Raw genomic sequence first — 19,145 nt, forward strand, 5'->3', positions numbered from 1 at the left:
TGAGATTTGGGTTTGAAGTTGTGCCTTCCAAAGAGTTTTTCTCTGTTTTGTTTGTTTATTTACAGACATGGCTAGATGTTAGTTTAGTGAATCAATTATTTATTTGGTAAAACAAATATCGCTGTTTAGAATAATTGAACCATGAGTCAAATCTTAAAAATGTTTAATTTCCTTCACATATAAAACTCTTTCACAAGCTCAGATTTATGTGGTGTCCCCCACTGGTATCAATGTTTTCATAGCAGATGTGAAAAACATCTGTTAAAGATAAGTTACAGTTATTGCTCTCATTTCTTTGAAATGTTTTTGAGCTGATAGTCAAATGATCAGGGGATGTTTAGGGACCACAGATTACAACCCATTAAAAGCTATAGGTTCACCACTTGGATTACTGATTCCTTACTAGTCCTGTATAGGTGAAGTATGACTGTTAGGTCATTATGAACCATGCTTCCTTTAGAAAAGCAAATATTTGAAACTGAGCCTTCAAATTAATTATATCGCTAACAACCCCTGCCCCCAGGAGAAATTCACAATATTCTTTCAGTGGGATTAACCAAAACTTTTAAGATAATAAAACTTTAATCAATCTTTATCATTAAAAAAATAATAGCCTCCCAGGTATCTCCTATTCTAGAATTATGTTACATATCATTCCCCATGATATTAATACCAAATAGCGCATATACCATGCCCCAAGGCATTATATGAAATAGTGCGCATAAATAACAGATACCTCAGTAGAACATGAAATGTGGTATGTACTGTATCCAAGAATTATTGTTTATGCCATTTCCAAGCGTACAATGTGAAGCACAGTATATGTCATCTCTCAGGGTATATTATGAACAGTATATGCCATCTCCCCAGGTATATAGTGGAAACTGAATTATACACAATGGGTCAGATTTTGCTGTGAAAATAACAGTGAGGCTAACAGTACTCACCGTTATTTATGCGCAAATTAGACAGCAGCTTCTGATGGATACACATGCACAGTTAAACGTGGGAATCCAGAAGTTGCTGTCTGAGATGCGCTGTCCCTCCGTAAGCTGTGCGAAAACGGCATCTCACCGCTTGGCTCCCCATTCAAATGTATTGAACCAGGTGAAGTTCCTGTACTGACCTCATTGATACAGTCTAAACTCGCCACAAACAGTTAGGACTTGTCCATTTCAGTCTAAGTACACTTTTAACAGCGTGGTAAGTCTTAATTACTGCCAAACAACCTCTCTGGCACTGGAAATTAACTTTTACAAATGTGGAGTCTCATTCCTTCATCTTAGAATTATTGTTGGAGATTTAAAAAAAATGTAAATAACTTTTTTATAAAACTTTTTCTTTGTCTCTTTTATCTCTCAATCCAATCTTTATTTCCCTCTCTTTATTGTGCTTTCTGTACCTGATTTGACATTGAATTCACTATTCTAATTTACACTTCCTAGTTCAGACCCTGCATTGCTCATTAACGATTCTTCAGTTGCTTGCCCTGTTCACATAGATCACAGATGCCCTGCGCCATGTTTGACTGACAGCAACTTGCCGTGCAAAAGCCCATCGAAAGTTTATGTGCAAGTGCAAGTGTAACGAACAGCTAGTGCCGTTCGTTCGCTGCTCACAGCAAAATCTGGCCCAATATAATTATCCGCGTTCTCAATTGTTCACCCAAATTTTCTTGTACAAAACCTTGAGCAAGACATCACCTCATTGCACAGCCCACTAATGTTTCTTTTGTAATATTTGTATTTCATCTCTTATTCTTGCTGAATAAAACAACAAAATATTTCTTTGGTGATTTGTATTGTACTGTATTCATACCCATGCCTGGATAATACTGCACCATATGTGCAAGACCAAAATTTAGGGACTCTCGATTATCATCCAATTACCATTATCCATGACTTATGCTCTCTATCACACTGGACATTGGGAGGTTCCACTGTAATGTGAAATGTAGCACAAACCATCTACCAGTGTACAATCTGAGATGCAATATATCATATGTCTCAAAGGATTATGAAGTGCAGTATATATGCATTTCCCAGACTTACCTTTGGCTGGACAGGGGAATGCAATACGTTGGTTTGCCACTCTCTCTTGGAAAGGAGTATTGTATGGAGGTCCTGGGTCTTCAAGACTAGGAGGTTCTATAATTGTGATGGAAATAAGATCAACAATCCACAAAATCCATCATGTCCAAGGGGTGCAGACTTGAGCGTATCTGACACATAACTGGTTTAGCCATCCATCACCACATCAAGCGTTATCGGGCCCCATTTTCCTTTTGCACAACCACCCACTACTTTGAGAGCATCCTGGAATGCAATGATAAACCCCACCTTCTTTTCTCCCTACCAAAAATATCCTTAAACGCCTCCCCCATGCCCCCTCCCCTCTCATCTCCAACAAGAAGTCACCTTAGTGACAAATGAACTTCTTTGTTACTAAGATTGAGACCATCTGTACAGCTGCCTCTGCCCTTCCCCTCCTTCCCCTTGCCTACCAAACCATAACTCCCCCCCCCCTTACCACCCCCATTGCTCCCCACTGCCCTAGCCCTGAACCCGGGTCTTTTTCTAGTTTCTCTCCTATCACCCCTCATGCATTCTCCAAGTTCATCTTGTCCGTGAGTTCCACCTCCTGCTCTTTTGGCCCCATTCCCACAAACCAACTTCCCTACCTGGCTCCCATGGTGGCTGACATTGTAAATGGTTGCTTTTCCTCAGATATTGTTCCCCTCCCTTTCAAAACCATTATCATGACCCCCCCACCTTCATAAAACCCATCCTTGGCCTGTATCCTTGCAAACTACCACCCATCTCCAACCACCCTTTCCTCTCTAAAGTCCTTGAACATGTTGTCACCTCCCCAATCAGGGTCCATTTTTCCTGACCAGACCATCATCCTCTAATCCCTCTCCTCCACTGTCCATATCAGTGGGACTGCCCTCAATTGGTTCCACGCTTATCTATTCAGTCGTAGCCAAAGCAACTCCAGCAATAGTTTCTCTTTCCAACCCCACACTGTTACCTCCAGAGTCTCCCAAGGATCTATCCTTAGCCCATTCCTTTTCATCATCTATGAGCTGCTTTTTGGTGGTATCATCTACAGACACAGGATCAGCTTCCGTATGTACACTGACGACACCCTGCTCGACCTTGGCCCCATCTCTATTAACCCCTCTACTGCCTCTGTGCTGTCACACTACTTGCCTTGGATGAGTTGCAATTTCCTCCGGTTAAACATTGGGAAGACCACAGTCATTGACTTTGACCCCCACCACAAACTCAGTCCCCTTGCCACCGATTCCATCCCAGCCACTGTTAGGTTGAACCAGATTGTTTATAACTTCGGCACTCTGTTCGACCCCAAGCTGAGCTTCCAGCCCTATATACTTCCCCATCACAAAGACCGCTCGCTTCCACCTTCGTAACATCAGCCGTCTCTGCTCCTGCCTCCACCCATCTGCTGCTGAAACCCTCATCCATGCTTTTGTCATCTCCAGAGTTGATTATTCCAATGTTCTCCTGGCTTTCCATCTTACACCCTCAAACTTCAGCTCATCCAAAACTCTGCTGTCTGTATCCTATGCCGCACCAAGTATCGCTCACTCATCGCTTCTATCCTTGCTCACCTACGACGGCTCCCACTCCTCCAACACCTCCAATTTAGAATTCTCATCCTTGTATTTAAATTCTTTCATTGCCTGTCCCTTTTTCTGCAGTCTCCTCCAACCTTAAAACCTTCCCCCAAACTCGTCAGTCCTCCAATTGTGGCCTTTTTTGCACCTCCCTTCCCTTAAACATACTATTGCCTCCGTCTAGGCCCCATGCTCTGGAATTCCTTTCTTAAACCCCTCCACCTCCCTTTCCCATTTAAAGACCCTCCTTAAAACCCACCTCTTTGACCAATCAAGCATTTGATAATCCCTCCTAATACCATCTTCTCTGGCCCTGCATCCATTCTTATCTGATTACGTTTGTGTGAAGCACCTTGGGGTGTTTTCTATATTAAAGGTACTATTTAAATGTATGTTGTTGAATTGAAGGCAAGAATCCTGACTGTAATAGTTCTGATTTGATTTGAGGCCCAGTTAAATACAATCCCTGAATAATATAATAGGGTAAATATGGAAAAACTATTTCCAATGGTTGGTAAGTTGCTGGACTAGAGGGCATAAGTTGAAGATCACCACCAAAAGAATGAAGGGAGTGGTTAGCAGAATTGTTTTTTTTAAACACATGGGAGTGCCTCAATAAATGGCCTCCTTTTGTGTTGTAAAATTCTATGATTTCTTTAATAAAATGTCACCGTTACAGGCATTAAGGTAAAACACTATATTTGTGGTCCATTTGTGGTCCAGTTCTGTTGGCATTGCCTAGCTTTAAACAAGGAGACTCCTGACTACCTCCTTTATTTCTACATTCTAATCTGGTCAGCTATGAGAATGCTGGCTAAGCATGCTGAGTCATCAAACCTTTAAAATTTGACTATAGCATGCCAGTGAATATCAATCTTTCACAAATATATTCTACACATTACAGACCAGTATTCCACCCATTCATAGTCAATGGGTGGAAAATTTACCCCTACATGCCCTCAATACATTGTCAAAAATATATTCTTACCTATGCCTCTGTCAATACGTACCGTGAACCTGTACAGTTGTATTTACTTCCTGCTGACCTGCCACATTGTTGGCAACACACTTATAAACTCCATCATCGTAGAGTTGGGCCCTCTTAACAGTCAGCGTTCCTTCAACGTCCACACTATACTGCTCGTTATCAAGCAGGATTTCACTCATTCCTTTGTACCAGGTTATGGTGGGAGTCGGCACACCCCGTGCATTGCAGGGGATGTCAATCCTGTGACCTACTTGGACTTTCATTATACGGGGTCCAGGCTGAATTTTTGGAGGAACTAAAGAATAGCAAACAACACAAGATTTATGGTAGAATTTCTTTCAGTGCGACACATAAGTTTCAACTCCAAATACTAAGTATATTCGACTTAAAATTGAGATAAATGCAAGTTGTTGTTGCTGTGCCCAAACCAACACAGTGACGCTATGATCCTTATCACCGAGTCACACTTTGGTTTCTTTCCCTACTTCTCTGGCAGCTTCACCTTTGAACATCTCTTGCCTTGTCTTTAAAATTTGTGTTGTCTTCCATCTATATGAACAGTATACTATGATGGAAAGTCTGTTCAATCAGAGTTTGTTATAATGAGGTCCTGGTGTACATGGAACGGCTATTACTGAATGAGTGAAAATATATGAACTTTAAAATCTAGACAAGAATACTAAGCTGCAACACACAGGCAACGTTAAAAAATAGCATTCATATGGAACAAATAGTAATGGTCTACAAAATGAGTAATGCAATTTCTGTACATAGTCTTCCTTGAAATTATTTCTGAAGTGACACAAAGATTGGTGGCATTGTAAGCAGTGTAGATGAAAACATAAAATTACAAAGGGATATTGATAGATTAGGTGAATGGGCAATACTGTGGCAAATGGAATTCAATGCAGATAAATGTGAGGTCATCCACTTTGGGTCAAAAAAGGATAGAACAGGGTACTTTCTAAATGGTAAAAAGTTAAAAACAGTGGATGTCCAAAGGGACTTAGGGGTTCAGGTACATAGATCATTGAAGTGTCATGAACAGGTGCAGAAAATAATCAAGAAGGCTAATGGAATGCTGGCCTTTACATCTAGAGGACTAGAGTACAAGGGGGCAGAAGTTATGCTACAGCTATACAAAACTCTGGTTAGGCCGCACCTGGAGTACTGTGAGCAGTTCTGGGCATCGCACCTTCGGAAGGACATATTGGCCTTGGAGGGAGTGCAGCGTAGGTTTACTAGAATGATACCCGGACTTCAAGGGTTAAGTTACGAGGAGAGATTACACAAATTGGGGTGTGTTCTCTAGAGTTTCGAAGGTTAAGGGGTGATCTGATCGAAATTTATAAGATATTAAGGGGAACAGATAGGGTGGATAGAGAGAAACTATTTCCGCTGGTTGGGGATTCTAGGAGTAGGGGGCTCTAAAAATTAGAGCCAGACCTTTCAGAAGTGAGATTAGAAAACATTTCTACACACAAAGGGTGGTAGAAGTTTGGAACTCTCTTCCACAAATGGCAATTGATACTAGCTCAATTGCTAAATTTAAATCTGAGATAGATAGCTTTTTGGCAACCAAAGATATTAAGGGATATGGGCCAAAGGTGGGTATGTGGAGTTAGATCACAGATCAGCCATGATCTAATCAAATGGCGGAGCAGGCACGAGGGGCTGAATGGCCTACTCTTTTTCCTATGTTCCTAAGTGTTTCAGCACTAGAAAATGTTCTATTTATACACTTTAATAGAGAGAACTCGCTCCCCAAAGTACACTTCAAATCAATTTAAGAATTGATCCCAAAAATACAATTCTAGAGGCTGCAAATATTATTTCTGTGAACAATGCTGGCCACAATCTTACCACAAAAGGCCAATGAATATTTGTGAGCAAGCATAATGAATTTATCTGTAGCAGAATTTTACAAGGTTTGTTTTCCAGGAAAATAAAACAGGGGGTGACTAGATCATGATTTTGGTATGTATTAGCAAGTGGAAATATTTTCCATTTTTATGGTCTCTGTAGTAAAACTCATGTGAGTCACATCTGTGGTATGCTACAGATTTAAATGGCACACACGGAGTTTCTGTCAGGCATTTACTTTCAAAAGTCTGACCCTCCTTAACCCTTCCTGTTGCCAAGATTGTTTTCCCTGTGGGGATAACCTTTTTAATCTCTCTGACACTAATTTAGGGCTCTATAGGTCAAAAGGTGAAAATCTAAGAAACATCTTATTCAAGAACTACTAAATAGTCAGGTTGTATTAATTTGGGTTTATTTTTGAACTTTACGATTTTAGCTCAAACGCATTTTCGTGGAGAGCCTTTATCATGAAAGGATAAAAAAAAACAAGGTTAAAAATTAAGAAGGAAGAAAGGAAGTCAGATACAACTTTTTCACCTAAAGATTAATAGACTTGTGGAATAAGTAACCAGTTAAGGTTCTGAAGTGGTCTGTATGAATGGGCTCGGGATATTTGCACGTGTTTCTGGAAAGAGACGGGATTGAGGGATATGCTGAGAAAGTGCATAGGCAGTGTTGATTTCTGAAAAAAGCACAGGCTTGTTGGGTCTAATGGCATTTTCCTGTTACTAAAAAATCTTGCGTTCTTAATGCATATACTCTGTATTAACCAATCTTAGTAAAAATGATATGCGAACTTTACTGTGAAACTGTGTCTTTACTGAGCACAGAAACGTCCCAGTTTATGTATATTTAAGTAAACTTACAGGAGTAATCCTCCATGTATTCATTGCAGATTGTTCTATGCATGTTAACCTGCACCACCATGTGCCTGGAGCAACTGTTTTTCCTATTATAAGCTGCTAATGCATTGCATGAGACCCATGCTAGTGCCACTGGTTCCGAGACTTCCAGCTGTCTGCAAATCAAATGTGTGACTTCCAGGAATTGCAAAGAACATCGCAGCTGACTGGAGGTGGAATATAAAAGATGCAAGACCTGCTAAAAATGAGTTTTCTCCGATGTCGATCTTAGTGAGTCCCGGCAACTTCGCATTCAACTTGCAGCCGGTTGTGCAACACCAGCAGTTCCAGCAACCACCAGCATGAGCTGGGTCTTGTTCATTGTAAAAGCAGCTAAATTCAGTGTTGTATTACCCCACTGAATAAATATTCATCAGCTCACTCTCGTCCATTCGTGTTGGGTGGTTTTTCACATCAGTCTGACAGAATTCTAGATGGGCATCATGGAGGGAATGAGCGGATTAAAGTCCAAGGAAGAGATTTTTTAAAAAACATGTCAGGCTATTGATTCAAAGTAATTGTTTAAATTGATAAATGTGCTGTGAATACTGTACTATGTGGTGTGCTGAATAAAATTGAATTTCCATACTTAAGGGTACAATAGTATGGTAGTTATGGACTCGTAATCCAGAGGCCTAGATTAGTGATCCAGAGAAGGTGAGTTAAAAACCCACCATGGCAGTTTGAGAATTTGAATTCCATTCTAAAAAACCTGGAAATGAAAACCTGACTATGAAGCTTTCGGATTGTCATAAAAAACCTTTAGGGAAGGAAACCTGCCGTCCTTACCCCGTCTGGCCTATATGTGGCTCCAGTGCCACACTAACGTGGTTGATTCTTAACTGCCCTGTGAAGTGGCCTAGCAAGCCACTCAGTTGTATCAAACTGCTACAGTGGTTTGAGAGGGCGGCCCACTTTCTTCCCTAGTTCTCAGGGCAACTGGGGATGGGCAATAAATGCCACCCTTGCTAGTGATGCCCACAACCCAAGGATGAATATAAAAGAAAAGTTAGGTTGGAAGTGCAATAACAACAACAACATGCATTTATATAGCGCCTTTCATTTTTTTTATTCGTTCATGGGATGTGGGCATCGCTGGCAAGGCCAGCATTTATTGCCCATCCCTAATTGCCCTTGAGAAGGTGGTGGTGAGCCGCCTTCTTGAACCGCTGCAGTCCGTGTGGTGAAGGTTCTCCCATAGTGCTGTTATGAAGGGAGTTCCAGGATTTATACCCAGCGACGATGAAGGAACGGCGATATATTTCCAAGTCGGGATGGTATGTGACTTGGAGGGGAACATGCAGGTGGTATTCTTCCCATGTGCCTGCTGCCCTTGTCCTTCTAGGTGGTAGAGGTCGTGGGTTTGGGAGGTGCTGTTGAAGAAGCCTTGGCGAGTTGCTGCAGTACATCCTGTGGATGGTACACACTGCAGCCACTGTGCGCCGGTGAAGGGAGTGAATGTTTCGGGTGGTGGATGGGGTGCCAATCAAGCGGGCTGCTTTGCCCTGGATGGTGTCGAGCTTCTTGAGTGTTGTGGAGCTGCACTCATTCAGGCAAGTGGAGGGTATTCCATCACACTCCTGACTTGTGCCTTGTAGATGGTGGAAAGGCTTTGGGGAGTCAGGAGGTGAGTCACTCACAGCAGAATAGCCAGCCTCTGACCTGCTCTTGTAGCCACAGGATTTATATGGCTGGTCCAGTTAAGTTTCTGGTCAATGGTGACCCCCAGGATGTTGATGGTGGGGGATTCGGCGATGGTAATGGCGTTGAATGTCAAGTGGAGGTGGTTAGACTCTCTCTTGTTGGAGATGGTCATTGCCTGGCACTTGCCTAGCACGAATGTTACTTGCCACTTATCAGCCCAAGCCTGGATGTTGTCCAGGTCTTGCTGCATGTGGGCATGGACTGCTTTATTATCTGAGGGGTTGCGAATGGAACTGAACACTGTGCAATCATCAGGGAACATCCCCATTTCTGACCTTATGATGGAGGGAAGGTCATTGATGAAGCAGCTGAAGATGGTTGGGCCTAGGACACTGCCCTGAGGAACTCCTGCAGCAATGTCCTGGGGCTGAGATGATTGGCCTCCAACAACCACTACTATCTTCCTTTGTGCTAGGTATGACTCCAGCCACTGGAGAGTATTCCCCCTGATTCTCATTGACTTCAATTTTACTAGGGTTCCTTGATGCCACACTCAGTCAAATGCTGCCTTGATGTCAAGGGCAGTCACTCTCACCTCACATCTGGAATTCAGCTCTTTTGTCCATGTTTGGACCAAGGCTGTAATGAGGTCTGGAGCCGAGTGGTCCTGGCGGAACCCAAACTGAGCATCGGTGAGCAGGTTATCGGTGAGTAAGTGCCGCTTGATAGCACTGTCGACGACACCTTCCATCACTTTGCTGATGATTGAGAGTAGACTGATGGGGCGGTAATTGGATTTGTCCTGCTTTTTGTGGATAGGACATACCTGGGCAATTTTCCACATTGTCGGGAGATGCCAGTGTTTTAGCTGTGCTGGAACAGCTTGGCTAGAGGCGCAGATAGTTCTGGAGCACAAGTCTTCAGCACTACAGCCGGGATGTTGCCGGGGCCCATAGCCTTTGCTGTATCCAGTGCACTCAGCCGTTTCTTGATATCACGTGGAGTGAATCGAATTGGCTGAAGACTGGTTTCTGTGATGGTGGGGATATCGGGAGGAGGCCGAGATGGATCATCCACTCGGCACTTCTGGCTGAAGATCGTTGCAAACGCTTCAGCCTTGTCTTTTGCACTCACGTGCTGGACTCTGCCATCATAGAGGATGGGGATGTAGTGAAATGTCCCAAGGCGCTTCACGGGAGCAATTATCAAACAAAATTTGACACCGAGCCACATGAGGAGATAGTAGGACAGGTGACCAAAAGCTTGGTCAAAGAGTTAGGTTTTAAGGATTGCTTAAAGGAGGAGAGAGAGGTAGAGAGGCGGAGAAGGTTTAGGGAGGGAATTCCAGAGATTAGGACCTAGGCAGCGGAAGGCACGGCCACCAATGCTGGAGCGATTAAACTCGGGGATGCACGAGTAGCAAGAATGGGAGGAGCACAGCAATCTCGGAGGGTTGTAGGTCTGGAAGAGGTTACGGAGATAAGATGGGGTGAGGCCATGGAGGGATTTGAAAACAAGGATAATAATTTTAAAATTGAGGTGTTCCCGGATTGGGAGCCAATGTCGGTCAGTGAGCACAGTGGTGATGAGTGAATAGGATTAGGACAGGGTTTTGGATGAGCTCAAATTTATGGAAGGTGGAAGATAGGAGGCCGGCCAGGAGAGCATTGGAATAGTCAAGTCTGGAGGCAACAAAGGAATGGATGAGGGTTTCAGCAGCAGATGAGCTGAGAAATGGGCAGAGAGAGGCGGTGTTACAGAGGGGGAAGTAGGCGGTATTGGTGATGGAGCCGATATGTGATCGGAAGGTCATCTCCGGGTCAAATAGGACGCCAAGGTTGCGAAGCGTCTTGTTCAGCCTCAGACGGTGGCCAGGGAGTGGGATGGAGTCGGTGGCTATGGAACGGAGTTTATGGCGGGGATCGAAGACAATGGCTTCGGTCTTCTCAATACTTAGTTGGAGAAAATTTTTGCTCATCCAGTACTGGATGTCGGATGTAGTGTGACAAATCAGAGACATGGCGGGGTCGAGGGAAGTGGTCTTGAGGTAGAGCTGGGTGTCGTCAGTGGAAATGTGTTTTCAGATGATGTCGCCGAGGGGCAGCACGTAGATGAGAAATAGGAGGGGGTCAAGGATAGATACTTGGCGGACTCCAAAGGTAACATTGCGGGAGCGGGAAAATAAGCCATTGTAAGTGTTTCTTTAACTACGACTGGATAAATAAGAATGGAACCAGGTGAGTGCACATTAATACATTGATGTGCAACTATCATGTAAAGTGTTTACTCCATAGCCAGAGGAAATAACACCTTCCTAACAGTATTTACATGCAAGAATACACTATGGCTGAAATTGGCTGTTCTTGCAGCAGTCCGGAAGAACAACTACAAACTCCTCAGGGAGCAAGATACAAGCTGTGATCTGGACTGAATACCTGAAGGTGAGGGAGAGTTTTTTTAGAAAATATAAAGGTGGTGCATGCATAGACAAGCTCATTTCGTTCCCAAGGGAGGGAAGTCTGGCATGCACCCCCCACCCCCAATGGTAGGCCACTGTGTGGCTTCTTCCGCACAGTAGGCGCATCATAATACTCCCCTAGCACCAAAGGCCGTTTTTCGTGGCCCCATGCACAACCCTGTGAACAATAGCACATCTTTGGGGCCATCTACAGAAGAAAGAGATGATTCACCATCAGAATCCAAAGAATAAATCAATTAGAAAGAAATATTGGACAATCCTTCACTTCTTTTCTGGAACTATTTTTCTCCTCACTCCCCCAGTGTTCCACTTATCCTACAGCTAAAAGAGCAAACAATCAACTTGTTCCCAGGCCTCTGCCAACGCACGTGTGCGTTCACTGCTCGGAGATGTGTGACCCAGCCCAGTGATGGTTTTCCTTCAGACTTTCCCCTCACTAGTGTTTATATCATTAGGTGAACAATCTTCGAGGCATGTGGAGCTCAGCTGTGTTAGGAAACCAAATCACCATCAGTGGGTACAGGTGCTTCATCCATTCTGATTGGGTGTGTGGAAGATTCAACTCCTTCACATAGATTTTACTGTTTTTAGAAAGTGTTTTTAAAAATTCTGATTCTGTCTGTTCTGCCTCAGACAGCAAGTTCTTATTTTAAAAAGGGTTCATCTTAATAGCTGGGGAAGGAGGCCAGACACCATGGCTGTTAGTTATTTTCTTTGCCTTGGAGTGATATTTTTCACATTGCGGTGACATGCTTTGACATCGAGTTGTTGTGATCTGGAATGCACTGCCTGAAAGGGTGGTAGAAGCAGATTCGATAATAACTTTCAAAAGGGAATTGGATAAATACTTGACATGGAAAAAATTGCAGGTCTATGGGGAAAGAGCAGGGGACTGGGACTAATTAAATAGCTCTTTCAAAGAGCCAGCACAAGCATGATGGGTCGAATGGCCTCCTTCTCTGCTGTATCATTCTATGAGTTGGTTATTGCATTGCAGTGCTTTAGCTAATATAGAAAGTAGGGTTACCAAAAGCTTTACAACAAAGGCGGTGCCACTTCAATCATCCAAAATCTGATCCACATCATCCCACCTTAAAATGTTACTTTCATTTTGTTTAATGAGTTTAGATTAGTGTTCCTACTTAGTAAATTATTTGACTCTCCTAATCCATCTGTAGAGGCTGCTGATAAATTAGATGACTGGAATCAAATTCTAAGGTCTGCTGCAAGATACTGAGCAGGATAAATTAACGACAGGAATGAGAATGGAGCACAAACCCGCGATACACCCTGTAACAAGACACAAACAAATGGATGTCGCAACTTTGTAACAAATTGATTCTCAAATTGAACCAAGAGAAGCTTGGCTGTGCCGACAATTACTGCCTGTGATATATGTCAGCTATTTATCAAAGGCTGATTGAATCATGGGTTCTGGAGAGAGTGTAAGCCTATGGCACTCCCCTGTGAGCAATTACAAAACATGAAGGCTTATTGAACTGGTGGTGTTTAAACAATGATTCAAGGTCCTCTGAGAGAATTGACCCCTAGAGACTCTGACCTTTGACACCTAGAGAAAGAACTGACATTGTCATTGGTCTGCACCTGAATGGAAACATACCATGCACACTCAGTTTAATGTACTGCGTAACGTTCCCAGCAATGTTTGTGGCGACACATAGGTACAGTCCACTATCAGATAGTCTGGTTTCAATAATCTTCATTGAGCCAGAAGAAAGTTGAGTGTGTCTGGAATACAAAATACATTTTGAATTAATAATCACCAACAAGCAAAAAAAATGGAAATTTTAAAGTATACAGTAAAAATGATATAATACTTCTAGAGTTAAGAAAAAAATGGAAACAATGACTGAAATGAGTTTAATGTGAAAGTCTAGTAACTCTAGTGGTAAAGCACAGAATTCTGAAATTAAGATAGCAACGTTTACAATGCTGATTCACACAAGACAATATATAATACATTACATAATAAATTAATCTTTGAAATGTAGTGATTGTTGTAATATTTAGATTAGTGTTCTTCCTTTGTAAAAATCATTTGAGCCCCTAATTCATCTGTAGAGGCTACTGATAAAATAGATGACTGGAATAAAATTCTACGGTCTGCTTCAAGGTATTGAGCAGGATAAATTAATGACAAAAGGCAAATGTGGCAGTCGCTCCTACATTCAAACTCACCTGGCCCGATTGGGTGAGTTTTACCAGTTGTTAACTGGGCTGTCAGATTCATGACTGTGCTCCAACTCAAGAGGAGCAGGAACCATCCATGGCTGTCCTGACCCACAAGCCAACAGAGAACAGCACTGAAGGTAGCTCAGGATAAGTTCATAGCCCCGGTCAAAGGAATGAGGGAGATAATAAGAACATAAGAACATAAGAAATTGGAGCAGGAGTAGGCCAATCGGCCCCTCGAGCCTGCTCCGCCATTCAATAAGATCATGGCTGATCTGATCCCAACCACAAATCTAAAGAACACAAGAAGTCGGAGCAGGACCCGGCCACATAGCCCCTGGGCCCTCTCCGCCACCCACAGGGCATTGACCGATCCGAACTCAGCTTCATGTCCAATTTCCTGCCCGCTCCCCATAACCCCTAATTCCCTTTACTTCTAGGAAACTGTCTATTTCTGTTTTAACTTTATTTAATGATGTAGCTTCCACAGCTTCCTGGGGCAGCAAATTCCACAGACCTACCACCCTCTGAGTGAAGAAGTTTCTCCTCATCTCAGTTTTGAAAGAGCAGCCCAGTTGAGGTCATCTTCCTCTTGGTAACGGGAGTTTACAGGATATCTTTACTCTGTATCCTTTAACTTTATTTTCACATCATTGCATGCACGTTTGAAGATCAGCTAATCACATATGGAACATTCTCATTGAACATTTTAATTGAAAAATAAACTCTCTCACACACAGAACTCAATTACTCTTCTTTGGTAAAAAATAAATTTAATTAAGTGAAAAGTTTACAATATAAATGACAAGAGATGGATTATTTTAAAGCTGCTAATTAAGTACAAAAACAAAACCAGAAAATGCTGGAAAGATACAGCAAATCATTCAGTATCTGTAGAAAAAAAGACAGGTCAACATTATGGGCATGACCCTACTTAACAAGTGAAAAATAAAAGATAACCAAGCATATTATTAGAATCAGAAAAAAGAGGGAGGGAGAGGGAAAGCCCGATGAATACTCCAATCACAGTAAGTTAATGAGTTGAAGGACCTGCCACCCATTAAAAAAAAGTTAAAGACTGTTCAATTATATAAGTCAGGAAGAAATTAGGGAAACAAAAGGACGTGCAAATAGCTAAGACAGATAGGTCCACCCAAGGAAAAAGCCACGGAATAGGGCCTATTAGAAAAAAAAAGAGACATACTAAGTGCAGCTTGCTGTGAGTGCTTATTATTTTTAGACTCTTGGGGCTCAATTTTAAAACGGAGCCGGGAAGGGAGCGGGGGGAGGGGAGGTCAAATTGAGGTTGGGAAACCCATTAGTACGGGTTTCCCGGACGGCCTTATGATTTTGACGTAAAGACGTCTTTTTTTTTGTTGGTTTCCCGTCCGACTGACCGGCCTGATTGACAGGCTGGTCTCAGTCGGACAGGAGACCAGCCAGGGAGAGGACGTCTTCAGGTAAGTCTATGTTTGTATGGATGGGGGGCACGGGGGGGGGGGGGGCATGGATGGGCACGGGGGCATGGGTGGGCACAGGGGTCGTGAGTCATGGGGAATGGGATCGAAGGTCATTCACTGGGGGGGGGGGGTGTTGTCGGGATTGGGGGTCATCGCAGGGGGTCCGCGATCGTTGAGGGGGAGGATTGGGGGTCGGAGGTTGAAGAATCGGAGAGGGGGGAAGATCGGGGTCGGGGGAAGGATCAGGTGAGGGGGAGGGGGGTCTGCGATCGGAGGGGTCCGCTATCAGGGGTTGGGTGTCCGCAATCGTTGGGGGGTCGGTGCAGGTAGGTTTGTTGGGCCTGGGGGAAGCACTCCTGCTCCTCTGGGCCCACAAGCTGTGCCTTTCTAGGCACCTACCTGTTAGTCTCGGGCCTTCTCGCCTCCTGAACAGAAGGCCCGGGATTCCCGGCCCCCTGGGGTTGAAATCGGGAATTCGAGAAAAATGGAAACTTGAAGCCTCCTTGAAAGGTTTTAAGGCCCGACCCGCCTCCTGGGAGCGTGTTGGTCACCCGGCCCTCTTCCTGACCCGGTGAAAACTGGAAATGGGCGGGTTGGAGGCGGTTGAAATGGTTGCAATTTTCAATGCCCCCCCTCCACCAACTCACCCGTTTTTTACTTTGAAAATTTTGCCCCTACTGTTATCTTGCAAACTGGTGAAGATATGCTTCACATTAATATTTAAGTTTACTTTTAATGATTTGAGTGAAGACCATTTATGTTATTTTCTTGTTTCCTGCATGCACAACTGTTTTCAAATTGTACAATGCAAAAAAAAAGTGTAATTATATAAAAATTGCCACAGAATTGTGCCAAAGATCAATGCTAGGGATCTGAAACAAATCTGCCTTTTTATTTCCCTACTTTGTAGGATTTTTTTTGGAAGTTGTTCCCAATGGTGGGAGCAAGGAAGAAGGAGGAACAAAATAAGTAAGGATTTTAAAGTTTGTTTTTAAATAAAAGGTTTAGAGTAGATGGATTTGATAGGAGAAAAACTGAAGTGATGAATAATAAAAATTGGAAAGTGAGAGAACGGAGAAGGAAGATTAGAGAGATGTTACGATATATTAGTTTGAATGTGTAACTTAAAGACGTTCCCTCAACACCAATAGGTGCTGTATCAATTTTGCAATTAGGCAATCTGTTACATCCAGACTAGACAGGCAGTCTAGTCTGCAAGATGGAGTCTGTAAGATAACAGGAGCTAATGATTGTTGTTTCAATGTTATGGGGTGTGAGCCAAAACATGAAGAAAATGGCAGGTCAATAAGAACTGGAATTTTTCTGAACCTGCCAACAGTCTAAAGGTTAAAAATCAGCTACATCAATAATAAGCCTTTTGTGCTCAAGAAATAGCGTGACAGCCACCATCATTAGTGCAAAAGATCTGCTCACTATTTATGTTTCCAGTATTATCCCACAGCTGCATACAGTGTTCACAATAGTAAAATGGGGGAAATCATTTTAAGAGGAACAGTGTTCAAACTTGAGTTACCTTGGTGAGAAAGGAGAGATAAGTTGCATGTTTTTGGCCCAGTTGATAATGGGAGGTGGAAAGCTTTGCACTTCACAAGGCAACGTGACATCCTCTCCTTCTATCACTGATATTTCCTTCGGACTTCCTCCCTCAGATCCTCCTCTTGACTCAGTGATGACTCTCGGTTTAACTAGAATTTACAATCAGTTTGAATAACTTCTACAAGATGCAGATAGAGCGTAGGCTGCATCAATACATTCCTATTTCAAGCATTATACTGATTGAAAAACAGAATTCCCTTTACCACTCCCATTAATTAGACGTTCCAATTCAAGACAAAGCTTGATCCCTTTGAGAAATTTGTTATGGGTTTATCTGGAATAAGTTATCATTTGCAATACTTCAACAGTAAAATTTAACAAAAAGAAGAAAGCAACTGCTCTCACAATAAACATGCATAAAGAACTTAACAGGGCATAAGTCAGTCAAAACAGATGACATCCTGTCTCTGCCTAGCGCTGAGAGTTCTAATCCTATTCTCACTTCACAGTAATTTTGCAGTGTGCGCCCAATGGAGCACTGAATGGGGAGTCAAGCATTCTAATCAGTGGGGGAGGGGGGAGACGCAGGGTAGATCCATTTGGCCTATCATTAAGTAGTAATGGAGAAGTTTGTAGTTGAAACCATCCCAGCCACCTAGTTGAAGGAGAAAGCACAGTCGTGGGAAACGTAAAAGTGCAGTTCGAGGGGGGAAAAGTATTAATTTCAAGTGACACCATGTCACAGCTCATTGCAGCAGCAAATCCTTGTGTCACAGAATGATGAGATATTGTTTTATTCTCATGATCTCTCTTATCACTGAGTTCCAAATCCCAGTCACATTGCTGTGGGAATATGCCAAGCAGAAATCAGGCACTTCTTCACTGGGAGAAGAAAAACTGAAGGGAGAGGCACCACTGGGTGACCTTCATATATTTCTTAGAGGCTGGTTCAGAGCAACAGTAGTAGAAAATTAGCAGTAGGTGAGGGACAACTAGCGCACTTTGCACTTACCATGGAGACCTGAGCAAACAAGAGAAAAGAAATTGGAAGAAGGGTTTGCCCCCTCATTAAGGAAGCTTCTGGAAGCTTGCATATGCCAACAATGGCCACAGCATCAAAAGGTGGTTCAAGAAATATGAAGCCATCTGAAAACTTGGAATAAACCCGTATCTGGACAGTTTCAGAGGTGTTCTTTTCAAAGGAAGTTAAAGGCTCCAGAAACAAACTTGTTAGAAAAAAATATATAGAATGCAACCAGCTTCAGGTAACTGCATCTCAGATTTAAGTATTGACTTCCAAGCAAAATGTAAATTCTTGATCAAATGTTTAAGCTTCCTGATTATTTGTATCCATTTTATGCTCAACACATAATATGGAGTCATTCAACTGCCAAATACACTAAAAGACAGCAGTACATTTTAGAAATCGAATCACTTATTTGTTAATAAATCCCTGTTTCAGTTTAGACTAAATGCGTTGAATGAATAATTTAAAAGGCTGCACTACAGAGATTAACTGTTTATAGCAATGCAGTCAAATTATCTGATAATTCATTTTTTTAGCACTAAATTTCCACTTTATGTGTTATTTATTTTGCTTAATTCAAATTATTGGAATAATTCAAAACATTTTTAGCACCATAAATAATTTTGAATCATTAGGATTGGACTGCATCAAACCAATTACCACCTGATCCAAATACAGTATTTCTGCACAAAGTAGATAATGTACTTATGAGGATTCAACTCTGGTTGCTTTGCCATTTGCTGTCTCCAGTAATTTAGAGTGCAAGCTATTGAGCAGGAATTCTTGATGATAACTACCCTGCAATCTATAGGAACCATGGTGAAGTTCACAGCATGTCACAAGACAAGTGGGCCTCACGGTTAATTTTTGAGCAATGAGTGATCTGTTCAATATGGAATGGTAGAAAAATCTAATATGCTTTAAAGGAACTGCACTTCTTTCTTTGTTGGCATAATCACTAATATTGCCATTTTACCACCAACACTGCCAATTTAAAATATCTGATTAAAAAAAAACCCTCTGTCTTATTCAAATTAATTTTGAATAAAGTAGTAATCCTGTTACGGTGACAGCATCACCATTGTCAACATGTGCAGGATGGGCAAAGTACAGATGTGTGTTTCACCTGGTCCCCGTTTCATAGTCTGCATGTAGGATGGTGACAGAAAGCAATCGGCTCACTAATAGAGGTCAGTCATTGCCCTGGATGAATGCAGGGTCAGCTGATTCAGAGACGTGCCAGAATAACAAAAATATATGTAAAAATGAAAATGCATGGATGATGGTACAATATAGCTTCATCTGTTAAATATAAACAAACAAAAGCTTCCATGACTTTTAAGGTTAGGGAGAAAAATTAAGGTGCTTGTTACAAAAAAAAGAGTATGGACC

General features: G+C 42.4%; 1 protein-coding gene across 4 annotated transcripts in view; it reads right to left on the reverse strand.

Annotated features, from left to right (window-relative positions):
* Positions 1-19,145, reverse strand: part of hmcn1 (hemicentin 1) — a 505,541-nt gene that overhangs the window by 216,432 nt on the left and 269,964 nt on the right. For all 4 annotated transcript variants that reach the window (XM_067990488.1, XM_067990487.1, XM_067990489.1 and 1 more), the window contains 4 exons: positions 16,704-16,875; positions 13,138-13,265; positions 4,651-4,923; positions 2,052-2,147 (listed from right to left, as the gene is read on the reverse strand). In XM_067990488.1, coding sequence (XP_067846589.1) covers positions 2,052-2,147; positions 4,651-4,923; positions 13,138-13,265; positions 16,704-16,875 — 669 coding nt within the window. The remainder of the gene's footprint in view (positions 1-2,051; positions 2,148-4,650; positions 4,924-13,137; positions 13,266-16,703; positions 16,876-19,145) is intronic.

Source organism: Heptranchias perlo, chromosome 9 (assembly GCF_035084215.1).
Source record: "Heptranchias perlo isolate sHepPer1 chromosome 9, sHepPer1.hap1, whole genome shotgun sequence".
Classification (NCBI taxonomy): Eukaryota; Metazoa; Chordata; class Chondrichthyes; order Hexanchiformes; family Hexanchidae; genus Heptranchias; species Heptranchias perlo.